At 35.7% G+C, this 17,785-nt stretch overlaps 1 protein-coding gene and 1 pseudogene across 2 annotated transcripts; both read left to right on the plus strand.

The window, feature by feature from the left end:
• Window positions 1-418: 418 nt before the first annotated feature.
• LOC132309522 (exonuclease V, chloroplastic-like) lies at window positions 419-10,100 on the plus strand (annotated as a pseudogene).
• Window positions 10,101-11,144: 1,044 nt separating this feature from the next.
• Window positions 11,145-17,277, plus strand: LOC132306992 (exonuclease V, chloroplastic-like). 2 transcript variants are annotated; one of them, XM_059804628.1, is made up of 7 exons: window positions 11,145-11,652; window positions 13,688-13,792; window positions 14,103-14,211; window positions 14,995-15,079; window positions 15,193-15,346; window positions 16,113-16,189; window positions 16,705-17,277. In XM_059804628.1, the coding sequence occupies exons 1-7, from the start codon at window positions 11,269-11,271 to the stop codon at window positions 16,916-16,918; spliced, it is 1,128 nt and encodes a 375-aa protein (XP_059660611.1). In that variant the 5' UTR covers window positions 11,145-11,268; the 3' UTR covers window positions 16,919-17,277. The 2 variants fall into 2 exon arrangements, with proteins under 2 accessions (XP_059660611.1, XP_059660610.1); XM_059804627.1 differs by having other exon boundaries at window positions 11,147-11,652; window positions 14,103-14,224; window positions 14,930-15,079.
• The last annotated feature ends 508 nt before the right edge of the window (window positions 17,278-17,785 follow it).

The following is a 17,785-nucleotide window of genomic DNA, read 5'->3' on the forward strand; positions in this document are numbered from 1 at the left end:
AACATGCCTTCCTTATGTCATAATCATCTTCATATCATTATTTTGTAATATAATTTGGGTATTAATTTCAGGAAAAAAAATAATAATTTGGGTATACTTGTTAATTTTTTCTTAAATAATTTTGTTGGTACCCTTAAGTAAAAAGTCAAAATTCGAGTTTTCATAAAAATAAAAATAAAAAAGATAAAGGAACTTTTTATTTTAGCTTTGACACCAAAATAAATAAATAAAACATTTTGAAACTCTGAAATCAAATGATATAGCAATTATTGGAGCTTTGCTAATGTATTTGCAAAGATCTTATAAAGCATGTCACACTAAGAAATTAAATTAATTAATTAATTTTTTTTTTTAATTACATACACACATTGTGAGAATATCACTAAAACATTAGGAAATATTAGACTGGTTACCCACCATACCATTTTTTTCTGCCACAAGCCCTCTTGTAAAGCCTTGACACAAATGTATCTGGTCTGATTGTTATATACACTATAAATCCATCAACGGTCCTCAAATCTGAATTTCTAAAACCCTAATAATTTGCCAAATAGTTTTGCCCAGCTCATGAGTTCCGGTATCCATGGCGATCACAATTCACAACGGCGAGTTAAAAACTCAGTCGTTGAATCGCTCAAATGACCTAGTCACCGACTCAGTCAGCTCTCTCTCAACACAAACAACGACCAAACAACCTACCCTTACATGATCCCAATAGAGGTCGTGAGCGAGGAAGAGATGGCCCTCATTGAAGCGGCCTTATCCTCGTCACTCTCGTCTTCTTTATCCTCTCTCTTCGACTCAGTTTCTGCGAAATGCGAGGTCGATTCGGTCCATTACTCTATTCCCCAAAAGGAGCTTGTCGAATTGTGCGGAGGCCAGTTCGGTGGGTGACATAGAGGACTTGGATAATTGTAAAGAGAGTACCCAGAAGAAGACGAATAAAGTGTCTAAATCGCTTTTCCGTCGGCTTCGAAGGAAAAGAAGGAAAGGGTTATATGTCACTGATATTACTGCTACGGTATGATTTTCTTCATGTTGTGTTTCGTTCTGTTTTGGGTTTTAAGGAATGGGATTCTTTGGTTTTTGCTAGAATTTGTAGTTTTATTAATTTGGTGGTTAAATTTTCAAGTATAAATTCTGTTTGAATTTGAACAAGTTGTAGATTATTTATGTAGATTGGTTTACAAATTTGTGTTTTTGCAATGGAAATGAGCTGCAATAGTTGTTGCTAGAATTTCAATTGTAGATTATTTATGTATATTTAGGGTTTATTTATGTAGATTTAGGGTTTACCCAAACATGCTTTTTGTTTTGATGGAATATTGAGTGGAATAGGTGATACATTTACATTTTGGTTTCGTGACGAAGCGGAAACTATAAAACGTCTACAACTGAACAAGGACCAACTTTGAATCCACAAAGTTAAGAGAAAATTTGCAGAGAAATCTAATATTTTATTTATTATTGAATGTGTGATTCTGCTCTGTGCATGTATTTATAATGAAAAAAACTCTAAACCATAAGGAAGCATCAGGAAACCTTATAACATAATGAAACTGAATATCAAAATAAACTAACACTAAAAATAAGCCTAAAAATCTAACTTTCTCCAAAAATAACGAAAAAATAGAATAAGAAACTTAATCACTAAAAACTACACTTCGTTTTGACCTCCAACAAAAATCCCAAAATATTCAACAATCATTATTCTTATTGTTTTGTGTGTCCTAATTTGTTGCATACAAATCTTTGCACTAGTCTTCCTTGGCAGGGGCTGAAAGCTGTCAACAAAAAGCAGAAATATACTACAGAGCTTCTCTTTGATTGATTGATTTGAAAATTTTGTATAAATCATTATTTTTTAACTAAAAAACGTGATTTTGGAGTCCCAAACGAAGATTTTTGGCCGAAACGACATGGGCCACTACCTAAAGCTAATAGCTAGTGGGTTTTGTTTATTGGGTCGCTTCTGATCGAGAATGGGTCTCCTCTGGTTGAAATGTTGTGACCGACCTGAACTGAGAAAAAGTCAATAAAACTGTCCTACATCATTTTGATATTACTCTTACATGTCCTTGTATAAGTTTCTATTGTTTTTCTACATTTATGTTGTTTAGTGTAGATACATTATATCACTGGTTTTGGCAGTTAGAGTAGTCAAGCCATAAGGGCAATCGATTCATGTAATCAATTTAAATCACTGTTGTTGGCCAATCCTGTGACTGCTATCAAAGTGAAGCTTTTATCTATTCTCTAGCTGCTAGCCCATTTGTTTTGTTTCAGAATTTGGTATAACAAAGCTTTAACAAGTTGGAATTTTTTTTTTAAAAAAAATTCCATTTATGGTCGTAGGCCTACTGACACTCACAAGAGAGTATCTCAGAATCAATGGTTTCAATTAGTGGATAATGGAGGCAAATTTCCATTTATGGTCGTAGGCCTACTGACACTCACAAGAGAGTATCTCAGAATCAATGGTTTCAATTAGTGGATAATCGAAAACTAGGATTCATGTGGCTTACCCCCAAGTAGTTAGGATAAAGCTTTGTTGAATTGAGTTATAAATGAATAACAAATGATTTCTTTAGGTGATATTATTTCAAATTTTGTACATGAATATAAGAAAATCCAAAAAAATAATCATCTTCTGTAGACACTATAAAACCAACAAGGATTTTTACATTTCTTACAAATATATAAATGTATTCATTATACTTTTGGGTGTAGTATTTTCTTAAAGAGTCTGGTTGAATGGGTCTTGAAACTTGAAATAAAACAATGACGGGAAACAAAAAAGAGCAACAAGTGTAACAAATTTAACCTTCTGTTTAGGTCACCTTCCCAGTTCTCGCTTTTATTTTTATATATATTGATGTATGTTATATGCTCTACAATACATGAATGCTACACATGGCTATCTTCCATTTGTTGACATGAAAACTGTCAATATCCGAGGATGTCCATCAAGAATTCTCAAATCTTAATAGTTGAAATGGAAATTGTCTCCAACGTCGCTTTCAATTCACCAGTCCCTGAGTTGGGAGCTGACACGTCCACCCAGGTTGTGAATAATGTTATTAGGTCACCACTACCTTTGCTTTTCTTTCTTTCTTTTTCCCACCCCTATTTCTCTATATATCCAAACAAAAGCAAGGTTAACACTATTGTTTCCTTTCTATTTTTTTTTTCTCTCATAAATAATGTCATCCTTCCCTTTTCATTCTTATCCAAACACACTATTAATATTTTTCTTCCTTCATTTGAAAGGCTTGCAACACATCCTTAAATTCCTTAAATATGTTGATATCTCATGATACTTTTGTCTTAGGTCTTAGTGTCTTGCGTTGGTATTTTTTAATGTTAAATTATTGGTATTCTTCTTAATTCAACTTAACTCAACAAAGCTTTTTTCCCAATTATGTTGATGTTGAATACATGAATCGTATCTCACAATTTTGCTTTGTCTAGGGTTCTAATATCAAGTGAACCATTTGCTACCATATCTTTCTTTACTATCTCACTACTCTCATATCTTTCTTTACTATCTCACTACTCTCAATGTGGACCGCATCTTTTCTCATTGATGCAATTCTTGGTCTTCACTGGCAAGGCTGAACAATGTTACCTGATTTTCTTTAATATTAGGAAAACTTACGGATACATGAACTTAGGGAGTCTATTTAATGGTCACATGAAGTCGAAGTCTTCGATTTTCAAAAATATGAATTCTTTAAAAATGTTGATGTGGACGTGAAAAAACGTTGTGCATTTTTTTTCAAGTGCTCAAGATGCCCTTTTTATGATGTTGCGATATTACCCACGTACCACTTTTGTGCACCTACGTACCACTTTTGTGCACTTAGGTACCAATTCTTCTGCACCCAGATACCACTTTTTCTGTAGGATTGTGGTGAATTTGTGAGCTAAGTTTTGAACAAGAACGACACCCTAAGGTCTTACAAATGTTTGGTACCATGTTTAATTTAGAAAAGAGGTTTAAAATTTGTTTCTGTATAAGTACCGGTTTTGTGCACATGCGTACCATATTTTGTGCACTCAAGTATCACTTTTTGTGCACACAGGTACCACTTTTATTGCAGGACCTGTGATCGAACAAAAAAGTGAAAAGGACAGATTGGGCACTTGAGAAAAATGCATTGTGTCTTTTAATGCACATTAGCATTTTTAAAGAATTATCTTTTTGAAAATTCAAGACTTTTACTTGATGTGACCGTAAAATGGAGCCCTGAAGTTCATGTCTCCGTAAATTTTCCTTAATTTTATCTGCGCTTGGTATTATTTGAAATTTTTGGCATTATATTGCCGTGCATACTTGTCTTTATTATTTTAGAGCAAGGAACTTGATCAAATCCATCTAATGTTTGTCCTTCTTCAATGACATTAGGAGTGGTGTGTGAAACAAGTGGAGTTCTTTCTACTCTTTCGTAAGCCAGATTTCAGTAGTAAAGCGATGGAAGCAGGTAAGGCACGTCGTGCAGGTAAGGCGTGTCGTGCAGCGCTTGAAAAAGAGGTATACTTTTATAAACTTTGAATACTATTAAACTTCTTTCAATATGTGTATGCTTTCAACCTCCATTGACTTTGAATTTCTTGCATATAGCTGTTGGGAGTATGGATGGAAATTTACCCTGCCCCGACGGGTACAGTACCCACCCTGCCCTGCCCCGTTTAAACTGGTTTTGGGGGACCGTTTATGGGATTTGAGTGGGGTTCGGGTTGAGGGGGAAAAACAAGCCCAGGTTCGGGGCGGGAACGGGGAAGATTGCCCTGTCCTGTTTAGGTTACTAATGTTCTATTTTACCCTTATATATTATACTATTAATATACTACAATGGAACCGTAAATCCATCTTATTATCTCTTCAGTCGTTCAGTTCTATTCTAGAAAGACCCAAGAGTCCAAGTCTCCAGGAGGACCAACTGACCAATACCCTCAGTCCCTCACCGCTTGCCACCGTCTCACCGACCACCATCTCACCAACCACCGTCGCAATGACCACCGTCTCTCCGACCACTTCGTTGCCGGCTTCCATCAACCTCACAGTCAGTTCTCTCTCTATCTCAGTGTATCTCTCCTCCTCTTCTTCTTCTTGGTGTACTTCTAAACTCTGAATACTATTAAACTTTTTTAATATGTTTATGCTTTCTACTCCATTAACTTTGAATATCTTGCATATAGTTGTTGCGAGTAGGGATGGTAATTTACCCTGCCCTGTTTAAACTGGTTTTGGGAGACTGTTTATGGGATTTGGGCAGGGATGGGGTTGAGGGGAAAAAAGTCGCGTGGGTTCGGGGTAGGTCGCCCCGCCCTGTTTAGGTTGATAATGTTCCACTTTACCCTTATATATATAATACTATTAATACACTACAATGGAACCCTAAATCCATCTTATTCTCTCTTCAGCCGTTCAGTTCTAATCTAGAGAGACCCAAGAGTCCAAGTTTCCAAGAGGACCAAATGGCCAAGACCATCATTCCCTCACTACTTGTCACCGTCGCACCGACCACTTCGTCGCCAGCTTCCATCAACCTCATGGTCAGTTCTCTCTTTATCTCAGTGAGTCTCTACTATTTAAAGCACACTCTTTCTCTAGATTGCTATATTTCACTTCTTCAGCGGTTATTTTTGATCTATTTTTGCTCATTCGTGGGTTTTGTTTACACATCAGAATCTGCTAATCAGTGTGTCTGAGTCTATGTTACTTTAATTAGTTCTGCTAATTCTGTTTTCATCTATTGCTTGGTTCCATTATATATTCTCCACCTTGGTTGATTTGTGTTTGATTATGATTTAAGGGTTCCATCATGTACTATTTGTGTTTGATTATGATTAAAATGCATGGTTTGTGGAAAAAAATTGGCAGTGTAAATGGGGCGGGGTGGGTTCCCGCAGGGTGGGGAAACTTAAACAGGGGCGGGGATGGGGTGGGAGAGTACCCCGTTTAAGCGGTTTGGGGTGGGGACGGGGACGGGGCGGGGGTGGGGGAGGGTACCCCCGCCCAAAACCGTCTCCGAGGCCATCCCTAGTTGGGGTGGTTCCTTTGCTTCTGAATGCCGTAACTCATTTTATGAACATTTTATCATCTTCCTGAAGTTAAAAAATAAAAGGTCTTTCTTCTTATTTGGAAGATCTCTGTGCATTGTTGGGGCAACCTAACAAAAAGATATTTATTTTATATATCATTCTTGTATCTGTCCGTCATTTGACTCTGTTATAATATTACTTGTCTCTGATTGGCAGGTTAAAAAAAGAAAGAGAATTGAGGTCAAGAGAAAATAAGATGCATGGGCTCTGAAATTTATGGATTTTATACTTGGTGCCAATAAATTATTATTTGATGGATTAATACGCGAATTACCACTGTAAGTTGGTTCCTTGAAATAATTTCCATCCTTAGATCCTCTTTCTTAGGAAAGGTTTTTGTTATGCTAGTTGTGTTTTGCATGGATAAGTTTTTGATCATATTAAGCCATGAGAAGGATTAGTCATGTGGGAAGTATGAATTACTTTGTCCTTAGTGTAGGATATATTTCAAATGAGTTGGATAATACAGTAGTAATGTAGTTGTTTTGGAAATTTCCTAGGAATTGTTGTGATCCAACTTTTATCAGCTCCTGTACCCTGATTGACTGTGTTTATGGTTCTGAATTGTGAGAGAATTCTATGAACAATGAATTGGCTTCTAGATCAAACTCTTATTTTAAAAGACCATGTTAAACCCTTATATTGACCATTTTTTGAACACAAGTTTACTGTAGGTTATAAATGGGCCTGGATTGGATATCACTTATGTTTCTGGAATCATGCTTTACTGTGCTATTAATCTTTCCTTTCAATAAAATATTGTAAAGAGATAATCTATGTTTGTGTAGTTGGTGGTTCTTTCTTTTTTATTTTTTTTTTATTTTTATTTTTTAACTTGCTTTAGTTTTAGTCTTTTTTACTTTCCACTGATATCGGATATGGGTCTTGGTTCTTGTTCATAATTTTTGCTTTACCCAGTTGTATTGGAAATATTTGTTATGCCACAGAATAGGCTTTGTTGAAGGTATATGGTTGGTAGGAGTGCTTGATGAGATCCTGATGCCAACTACAGAAACCGAAAGAAATGTGACATTAGTAGAAACGAAAACTCGTTCGCAAACGACAATTCCTTCTGAACCACAACTACGGAATGCAAGGTATACATGTTCTCATGGGTTTTGTTATGATGCTGTTAGTAACACCTCAGGACCTTTAGTAAAAGCATTTTAGCGTTGTGCCTTTTTTAGGTATATTTTGTTTTCAGGCTCAAAATGATATTTTCATGGAATTGAACATTTATTTTGCAGGCTTCAATTAATGTGCTACAAATATTTGTGGGACAATTTGGTTGCTGATAACTTCCCCTCCTGACAATTTTTTGAATTCTTTTCTTTGGATCCCCATTATATTTTATGTGAAAAAATCAGAGAGACTACTACTAAGTCAGGTTTTCCTGCTGAGGTAACAGATCTCTTCTCATTGAAAGTATCTAGTTTAAGTTTTATGTTGTTTAAAAAAGTAGAGATGTTTTAGTGCATGTTGGCTGATAATTCACAAATTTTATTTGACGTTTCAATCTCCATTCTACTTTGAGGGGCACCTCCTGATTTAGGAAATGATCAAATCCTGAGTGTCTGACCATATCATCACTAATATTTGAATAGCATACCATATTTTAAAAAAATGCAAATTATGAGTTCATTTACTAAGAACTACTACAAGCACCATCCCACAATATTGATGATTCTTTCAGTCACTTACTGGACATTAAAACAAGTTATATTCTAGCGTATTCCTTCCTTTTTAGTTTTTACCAATGTGCAGGAGCTTCCCTTTGTTGTATCACATCGAGCATTGTTTGCTCATCCAAAAGGTTATTGATAAAAAAAAAGGTCTGGTTTCTCCATGCCTCTAAACCCCCCGCCCCTGTGACACACACACACCACCACCACAAATAAATAATAAAAAAATTAGGGTTAAGTGCAAAAAACACCTTCCTTAGATACAAAAGGTGCAAAAAACTCCCTACTATTTTTTTAGTGCAAATAACTCCCTACTAGATTTTTCAGTGCAAATTACCCCCTAATCAACCATTTTGACCATTTCATGTTTAACAAAATCCCAAAATGCCCTCCTAATCCAGTGAAATCCATCGCCCGGCGAACACCATTTCCGGCCAACACCATTTTCCGGTGACAAGTGTCCCAACTCCGGCGAGCCTCAATCCATTAAAAACCCATCAGAAAGACCAAAGAACGGCAAGCTTGGCCAAAACAGAAAGACCAAGCTTCGAGTTCGGCGAGTCTCGTGGCCTTCATTAACCCAGCTTCAACAGCGAGCTCCATCAACCCAGCTTCAATATGGTGAAGCTCCAAGCAACGCACCTGTCTGGCGAAGTCTCATTCCTCGCACCACGTCGTCTTTGATGACCAAGCTGTTCAAAACCACCTAGATATGTTGTCTTGGTGGAGCTAGAGCTAGAATTAAATGTATCATGATGTGAATTAAATAATTTAAAAGTCTTTTGGTGGCTGGAATGTTCAAAATGTTTTCATGCCAAGCCAATCATACCAAAGGTCTTTAAACCAAGAGGAACTTTAGGAAACATAATCCTGCCAGTATGGGTACAGAAATATTGAATTAGATAGAATGTCAAGAAAAACTAAGAACAGGAAGTTGACTGACTCTTTAATGGTGCTTGCTGGAAATTGTGTTCGCCGGAGATGGGCTTTCACCGGACAAGGAGGGCATTTTGGGATTTTACAAAAAGGAATTGGTCAAAATGACTGATTAGGGGGTAATTTGCACCAAAAAATACAGTAGGTGGTTATTTGCACACAAAAAAATAGTAAGGGGTTTTTTGCACCTTTTGTATCTAAGGAGGGTGTTTCTTGCACTTAACCCAAAAAATTAATACCATCACCAAAGCCAAAACAAAAAACTCCCAATGTGGAAGAATTGGCCTTCTTTGTTTGTTGGGACTTCCAAGATATGACATACAGTCAGTTTATCTCATCAAGTAATGTTTATTACTTGTTATTTTTGCCTGCGCAGACCCTCTATGATTTATTGAGGTGCTTCAGAAATACGTGTTGCATGCAGTCTCCTGCTCATGACAAGCTACTGCTGAGGTGAGTACCAAGGCTGGAGTTAGTTTTTATAATTCTTCCCCATTGGCAAGAGAGTTTCTGGGGATTTTTACATCATTGGAATGCTTTTATGGCATGCAATTTTTTTATGCAAATAATTTGGAATCCACCTTTCCTATTTGTAAAGCCCTTTTTTTTCAGCGGTTTGGGCAATTTCAATTCTCAGGTTTCAAGGTATATTAACTCTGACGTTTCAACTGTAGCAGTTATAACTCTTCCTTTAGATGATTCCTGAAAGGCCCATGAGTACCTCTCAGTTAGAGGCCAGTTACATCCCCGTCATGACTCGTGCCAGTTGAGATTAAATTCTATAACATTAGATGGTTTTTTAGGTGATCTTCACATGCCTGGAATCCACAGTCCATGCATTTGATGATATTTGGCTCTGTTTGTACACCACTTGTTAACAAGAGTATTCTTTGGTTTTCGTCCAGATATGAACTCCAGAAAAATAACTCATTAATTACTGAAGATGAATTCGCATATGATCCTGAGTGGCTTAAGGGTCAAATCCAGTGTTCCCCTGTGTTTTGGATGGGAGGACGAGAAGCGAATTACACACCGATGGAGGAGCGTTGGAAGTGCAGGTTTTGTCGTTTTGCTAAAACATGTCCAGCAAACACCAACAGCGAAGGTACAGAAAACTAGAGTACCTACATTATTCTCTCATGTTGGATTCAGTTTCCTTGATCAGTGGCAATTTCCTGAGAAGAATCGACAATTTTAAGACGGCCTGATGGCTTCTTGACTTGCAGCGTATGTGTGGCAGGCAATGTGGCTGTGCTTATCATGTAACCATTTTTTATAAGCCTCTTCCATAGGCTGTGATGATTTATTGTTGAAGAAATTCAAATTAACAATTAATTTTAAATTATAATGTTCAAGTAATTGTTTGTTGTGTCACCTTTTCTATCTCATGCCTTGTATGTATAGGCCTCTGTTGCAGGCTCTGACTGTTCTTATTGATAGTCCCCTACGATTCTTGAAACCAGACCATTTGAATTAGGTTAGGTAGTAGTTGAAACCATTAAGAGGTTGCTCCATTCAGTTTGAGTTTTTTTTTTTATAAAAAGGACTAACCGAGTGCACGAGCCTCAGGTTTGAAGGGGATCAAATGTATGCAGCCTTACCTTCACGTGGAGAGGTTCTTCTTCCTGTCCGTGTTTTTAAAGAGAACCAATGCTAATTTTTGAACGGTTATCGGTTTGTCTGAAATTAATTACTATAAATTTCTTTAGATGGAAGTATAATTAAAGTAAAAATGTAAAGGCAAATCCATTTCGAAATTTAATTTTAATAATGCAAGTACAGAGCCCCTTCGCTTCTTTTTTCACGCACGTGTAGGGGATGGATTGTTACAAAACATTAAACCTCAGGAATTGTCAATATAAAATTTAGACTTGCGTAACTTTATTTTTTGGTCACTATGAATACTAGTTGTGTATAATAGAATCAACATTCTCTTTAGGACACTTGTATTAAGGATATTTTTTAGATTGCTAAGAATAACCCAACAACCAGTAAGACCTATTGTTGAATTGATCTTATTTTTCTCTAATACGCTATAAAATAGAAGTCGATTTTAACTCTGTACAATTTTTTTGTTGTTCTACTGATAAATAAATAACAAAGTTGTGTAAAAACAAATGTCGTGTATCGATTTTAATTACCTTTATGCACAATAGAATCAACATCCTCCTCAATACACTTGTAGTCTATAGTGCGTCAGTACACTTGTATTCTATAGTGCATTTAGATTACCCTCTCCTAATACATAGAGAGAATTTCTACAAATAAATAAAAAAATATTTTAGGTCAAAACCAAACAATTATTTTGTGATTCAACTAGTACATAACATAATTGTGTATCAATACAAATTATTATTTATTATTATTATTTTTCAGAATGCATAATTTAGAGAAAATCAATGATTCTTAATTATTTAAATATGCTCTAATTTAAAATATTTTTAAAACCTAAATTTTCAAAATGACACTGCCCAGACCAGTAGCACCTGTATCCATGGCGATGACAACGGTGGGTTATAAACTCCGTTGCTGAATCGCTCAAATGACCCAGTCACCGACTCAGTCTTCTCCCAACACAAACAACGACCAAACAACTACTCCTCACATCCCAACAGAGATCGTGAGCGAAGAAGAGATGGCCCTCATTGAAGCCGCCTTAGCCTCGGCACTCTCGTCATCTTCATCCTCTCTCTTCTCTCCTCTCTCTTCGACTCTGTTTATGCGAAATGCGAGGTCGATTTCGTCCCTTACTCTGCTCACCAAAAAAAGGAGGTTGTCGGATTGTGCGGAGACCAGTTCGGTGGGTGACATAGAGGACTTGGGTAATTGTACAGAGAGTACCCAGAAGACGAATGAAGTCTCTGAATCGTTTTTCCATCGGTTTCGAAGGAAAAGAGGGTTATTTGTCACTGATATTACCGCGACGGTATGATTTTTTTGTTTTTGTGTTTCGTTCTGTTTTGGGTTTTAGGAAATGGGATTCTTCTGTTTTTGCTAGATTTGATGTTTTTTCGCTTTATGGTTTGATTTTTTTTTTTTTTGGCCTAAATTTTGGAGTATAAATTCTGTTTGAATTTGAACCATTTGTAGATAAATGATTTGCAGTAGTTGTTGCAAGAATTTCAATGGTAGATTTTTAATGTAGATTGTTTTACCCAAAAGATACATTTTGTTTTTGATGGAATATTCAGAGTGGAGTAGGTCTAGGTGATGCATTACATTTTGGTTTTGATATTACACTTACATGTCTTTGTACAAGTTTCTTCTGTTTTTCCGAATTTCTGTTGTTTAATGTGAATACATTATTTCACTGGTTTTTGGCAATTAGAGTAGTCAATCCATAAGGGCAATCTATTCATGTAATTAATTCACTTCACTGCTGTTGATTGGATCTAAACTGCAACTGTCGATTTACTTCACTGCTGTTGGCAAATCCAGTGACTGCTATCATAGAGAAGCTTTTATCTATTCCCTAGCTGCTAGCCCATTTCTTTTGTTTCAGAATTTGATTAAAAAAAAAAAGCTTTAACAAGTTGGATTTTTTTTTTTCCATCTATGATCGTAGGCCTAGTCACACTCACAAGAGAATATCTCAGAAATCAATGGTTTCAAGTATGGATAATGGAAAACTAGGATTCAAGTAGTTAGAAAAAAGCTTTTTTTTTTTTTTTCCCTAGCAAAGAACTCCCACAACGCGCTTGGGGAGACTCAAACCCTCTACCTTTCACTTTGAAAGGATAGGACACATCACTAGGCTTCATAGGAAAAAGCTTCGTTGGATTGAGTTATAAATGAATATCAAAGATTTTCTTGTGGGGATTATTTCAAATTTTGTTCATGAATGTAAGAAAATCCAAAAAAACAAAACAAAAAGAAAAAAAGAAGCATCTTCTGTAAATACTATAAAACTAACAAGGGTTTTTACATTTCTTACAAATATAAAAATGTATTCATAATACTTTTGTGTGGCATATTTTCTTATAGAGTCTGGTTGAATGGGTCTTGCAACTTGAAATAAATACAATGACGGGAAAATAAAAAAGAGCAACTAGTAGTTGCAATAAAGAGCTTTTGACCTTCTCTTTAGGTCACCTGCCCAGCTCTCACTTTTATTTGTATCTAGATTAGTGTGTGTTATATGCTTTACAGTACTTGAATGCTACACTTGTCTATCTTCCATTTGATGACATGAAAACTGTCAATAATCTGAGAATGTCCATCTAGAATTTGAAAATTTTTTATAGTTGAAATAGCAACTGTCTCCAAATTCGCTTTCAATTCATCAGTCTCTGAGTTGGGAGCTGACCCGTCCACCCAGGTGGCGAATAATGCTATTTAGGTCACAACTATCCTTTGCTTTTATTTCTTTCCTTTTCCTGCTCCGCTTCTCTAGATATCCAAACAAATGTAAGGTTAATACTATTCTTTCCTTTCTGTTTTTTCTCTCATAAATAATGTCTTCCTTCCCTTTACATTTTTCTTTCTTCATGTCTTGCAACACATCCTTAATTCTTTAAATATGTTGATCTTCATCTCATTATTCTTTTGGCTTGGAAGGTCTTAGCGTCTTGCATTTGGTATTTTTTAATGTTAAATTATTGATAATCTTCTTAATTCAACTCAACTCAAAAAATCCTTTTTCCCAATCATTTAGATGTTGATTACACAAATCTGTTTTTTTCTTCTTTTTTTTTCTTTTTTTTTTCCCCAGTGGTTTTCCTCTTCTCCTATCACTCCTCTCAATATGGACCATATCATTTTTTTTCTCATTGATGCAATTATTGGTCTTCACTATGCAATGCTAAGTAGTGTTAATTGATTTCTTTAATATTATCTCTACTTGGTACTATTTGAAATTTTTGGTATTCCCCTGCAGTGAATACTTGTCTTTTTTAATTTTATTTTAGAGCAAGGAACTTGATCAAGTTTATATAATATTTGTTCTTGTTCATTAACATTAGGAGTGGTGTGAGAAACAAATGGAGTTCACTCTACTCCTTGGTAAGCCAAAAACCACTAGTGCAATGAAAGCTGGTAGTGCGCGTCATGCAATGCTTGAAGAAGAGGTATATTTTTAAAATCTTGATACCATTAAACTTCTTTCCATGTGTGTATGCTTTCTACTTCCACTACCTTTGAGTTTCTTGCATATAGCTGCTGGGCATGGTTCATTTACTTCCTGATATCGTAACTCATTTTATGAACTTTTCATCATCTTCCTGAAGTTAAAAAAGTTAAAAAGTCTTTCTTCTTATTTTAAAGATTTCTGTGCATTTTCGGGGCAGCCTATAAAAAAGATACTGTTTTCTATGTGTCATCCCTTGTATCTGTTCATCATTTGTATCTGTTATAATATTATTTGTCCCTGATTGGCAGGTTATAAAAAGAGTAACAATTCGTGGCGAGTCAGAGGAAGATGCATGGGCTATAAAATTTATAAATTTTATACTTGGTGCCAATCAATTATTATTTGATGGATTAACACGTGAGTTACCACTGTAAGTTGGTTACTTGGGATTTCTTAATCAATATCCATCCTTAGATTCTCTTTCTTTAGAAGTTTTTTTCGTTACAGCATGCTAATAATATTCTGCATGGATAAGTTATTGCTCATATTAAGCCACGAAAAGGCATTAGTCATGTAGGAAGGATGAGGTACTTTGTCCTTGGCGTGGGATATATTTGAAAATTGAGTTGGTTAATAAGGTAGTAATGTAATTGTTTTTGGCAATTTCCTTGGAATTGTTGTGATCCAACTTTTATCGGCTTCTGTACCCTGATTGGATGACTGTCTATATGGTTCTGAATTCTATGAACAATGAATAGGCTTCTAGATCAGACCCTTAGAATCTTAGATTGACCATAACTTGGACACAAGTTTACTTTAGGTTATAACTGGGCCTGGATTTTGGTTTCTATTTTTGTTTTTGGAATCATGTTTTACTGTGTTATTAATCTTTCACCTATATGAAATATTATAAAGAGATAATCGATGTTGGTGTAGTAATCTTTCCTTTATATAAAATATTATAAAGAGATAAAATCTATTTTGGTGTAGTTGATGGTTCTTTATTCTTTTCAATTTCTTTTTTGCTTGCTTTGTTTTTAATTTTTTTACTCTCCACTTATCGGATATGGGTCTTGGTCTTGTTCATAATGTTTGTTTTACCCTACTCTATTGGAATTATCGGTTATGCCACCAGAATAGGATTTGTTGAAGGTATATGGATGGGGGGAGTGATTGATGAACTCCTGATGCTGACTACAGAAACCGAAAGAAATGTGACATTAGTAGACACAAAAACTCGTGTGCGAGCGACAATTCCTGCTGAACCACAACGAAGGAATGGAAGGTATGCACGTTCTCATGGTTTATGTTTTGATGCTGTTAGTAACACCTCAGGACCTTTAATATAATTTATTTTCAGAGAATGATAATTCATGGAAGTGAACATTTATTTGGCAGGCTTCAATTAATGTGCTACAAATATTTGTGGGACAATTTGGCTGCTGATAACTTCCCCTCCAGACAATTTTTTGATTTCTTTTCTTTGGATCCCCATTCTATTTTATGTGAAGAAATCAGAGAGACTACTGCTAATTCAGGTTTTCCTTCTGAGGTAAAGATCATCTCTCCTCATTTAAAGTATCTAGTTTATGGTTTATGTTACTTCAAAAAAAAAAAAGTGATGTTCTAGTGCATGTTGGCTGATAATTTACAATTTTTGTTTGATATTTCAATCTCCATCATTCTATTTTTAGGGGCACCTCCTGATTTCCTATGACTCTATCATATCATCACTAATATTTAAATAGCATACCAGATATATGCAAATTATGAGTTGGCTATGAGAATGAGTTCCTTTCCAGCTAGTTCATTTACTAAGAACTACGACGATCACCATCTCACAATAATGAGGATTCCTTCTGTCACTTATTGGAAATTATAACCAGTAATATTATAGCATATTCCTTCCTTTTCAGTTTTTATCAACGTGGAGGAGGTTCCCTTTGTTATCACTTCATGCAATTGTTTGTTCATCCAAAAGGTTATTGACATTAGAATTAGATTGGCATGTATTAGTGCATACTTATGTAATGGCTAAAAATATTTTGAAGGGCTTTTAATTTGACCAAAGATGAAGAGGCTGTGGAAGAGACTGAGATTTAGATAGGTTTGGTTTCTCCATGCCTCTAACCCCTCCTCTTCCCCTCCCCCTTTCCTTCAAAAGAAGATAAATAAATTAATTAATTAAAACCATCACCAAAACCAAAACAAAAAGTCCAATGTCGAAGAATTGGCCATCTTTGTTTGTTGGCACTTCCAAGATATGACATATGTATGTCAGTTTATCTCATCAAGTAATGTTATTTTTGCATGTGCAGACCCTCTATGATTTATTGAGGTACTTCAGAAATACGTGTTCCATGCTGTCTCCTGCTCATGACCAGCTACTGTTGAGGTGAGTACAAAGACCAGAGTTAATTCTTATAATTCTTCCCCATCGGCGAGAGACTTTCTGGGGATTTTACATCACTGGAATGCTTTCAGGGCATACAAATTTATTATGCAAATAACTTGGAATCCACCTTTCCGATATATAAAGGCCTTTTTTCTTTTCTTTTCTTTTTTTTGAGTAGTTTTCGGCATTTCAATTCTCTGGTTTTAAGTTATATTAATTCAAAGTTTCAACATATCAGTTATAATTCTTCCTTTAAATGATTCCTGAAAAGCCTACGAGTACCTCTCTCTCAGTTGGGCCAATATACTCCCTCCTCTCCCTTCCCATCCCTCCCTCTCATGCCGTTGAGAAGCCTTGCCCAACTGCCCAGTTGAGATTAAATTCTATGACATTAAATTGCTTTTTTAGGTGATCTCATATGCTCGGAATCTGCAGTCCATGCATTTGAAACGATATTTGGCTTTGTTTGTAGACCACTCACTTATTTGTAAGAGTATTTTTTGGTTTATGGCCAGATATGAACTCCAGAAAGATCATTCATTGCTTGCTGAAGATAAATTTACTTATGATCCCGAGTGGCTTAAGGGTCAAATCCAGTGTTGTGTCGAGTTTTGGCTGGGAAAGCGAGAAGCGAATTGCACACCAATGGAGGAGCGTTGGAAGTGCAGATTTTGTAAATTTGCTTCCACGTGTCCAGCAAACACCAACAGTGAAGGTACACAAAGCTAGTGTAAGATGCAAGCAGGCTTCACCCCAACATTTTCCACTTGTCCGGTTGTTGCTGAGCAGTTTTGAATATCAAATGGGCCTCCCCAAAAGGTAATTTTAATGTGGCCGATTTCCCCACTTTTGCAATCAGTTTCGCTACAGCACCCTTGTTTCTTCGTTACATGCTCTCAGACTAGAAGCATGCGTGGCAGGTCATGTGGCTAATGCTGATGATCATGTAATATTTTTTTACAAGCCTCTTCCGTGGCCTGTGATGATTCATTGTTGTAGAAATTCAAATTAATCATTAATTTTTAAATTATTATGTTCACGAGGCTCTGACGGTTCATTCTGGTGAAAAATGCAATTGTTAGCTGTAAGTACCTAAATTTTATTTTATTTCCAAGACTCAGTAGGCTATGATGCCTTGCTGTTCTAAACATGGCTTAGTCAATAAGAGGGAGGATCCTTCCACTGACTTCATACAAGAAATCAACTTTGATAAATAATAATAATAAAATAAAAATTGGGAAATTGAAAAAAAGGTCCATCATTATAAATATTTGTAAATATACGCATATGAAGTAGGGTAGGGTTAGGATTCGAGTTAAACTTGGATTGCTCAATCTGGGATATGTTTTGGGTGGGTGACACTAACCAAATTTTGTGTTGGGGCTTTTCAACCTTAGTTCAATTCGAATTGTAATTGTATTTAGAAACGAGTAAATTACAAAGGTGCTGCATTCGCGTGAAGGGAAAGAATTAGAATTTGGATTAAATGGAACAAAAATAAAATCCCTTCACATTAATCAATCCCAGTGCAACCTAAAGAATATTTAGGTCCCCATTCACCATCAGAAAATGAATAAATATACCAAAAAGAAGGCA

Source organism: Cornus florida, unplaced genomic scaffold (assembly GCF_030987335.1).
Source record: "Cornus florida cultivar Cherokee Brave unplaced genomic scaffold, ASM3098733v1 CherokeeBrave_3.0.0_Hap2_Chr05, whole genome shotgun sequence".
NCBI lineage: Eukaryota > Viridiplantae > Streptophyta > Magnoliopsida > Cornales > Cornaceae > Cornus > Cornus florida.

Excerpts from the sequence above, each read along its gene's own strand:
- LOC132306992 (XM_059804627.1), top strand. The coding sequence starts at position 11,269 with ATGACCCAGTCACCGACTCAGTCTTCTCCCAACACAAACAACGACCAA. Across the intron at positions 11,653-13,687 it reads TCACTGATATTACCGCGACG|GAGTGGTGTGAGAAACAAAT; the intron begins GTATGATTTTTT and ends CATTAACATTAG. Across the intron at positions 13,793-14,102 it reads ATGCAATGCTTGAAGAAGAG|GTTATAAAAAGAGTAACAAT; the intron begins GTATATTTTTAA and ends CCTGATTGGCAG.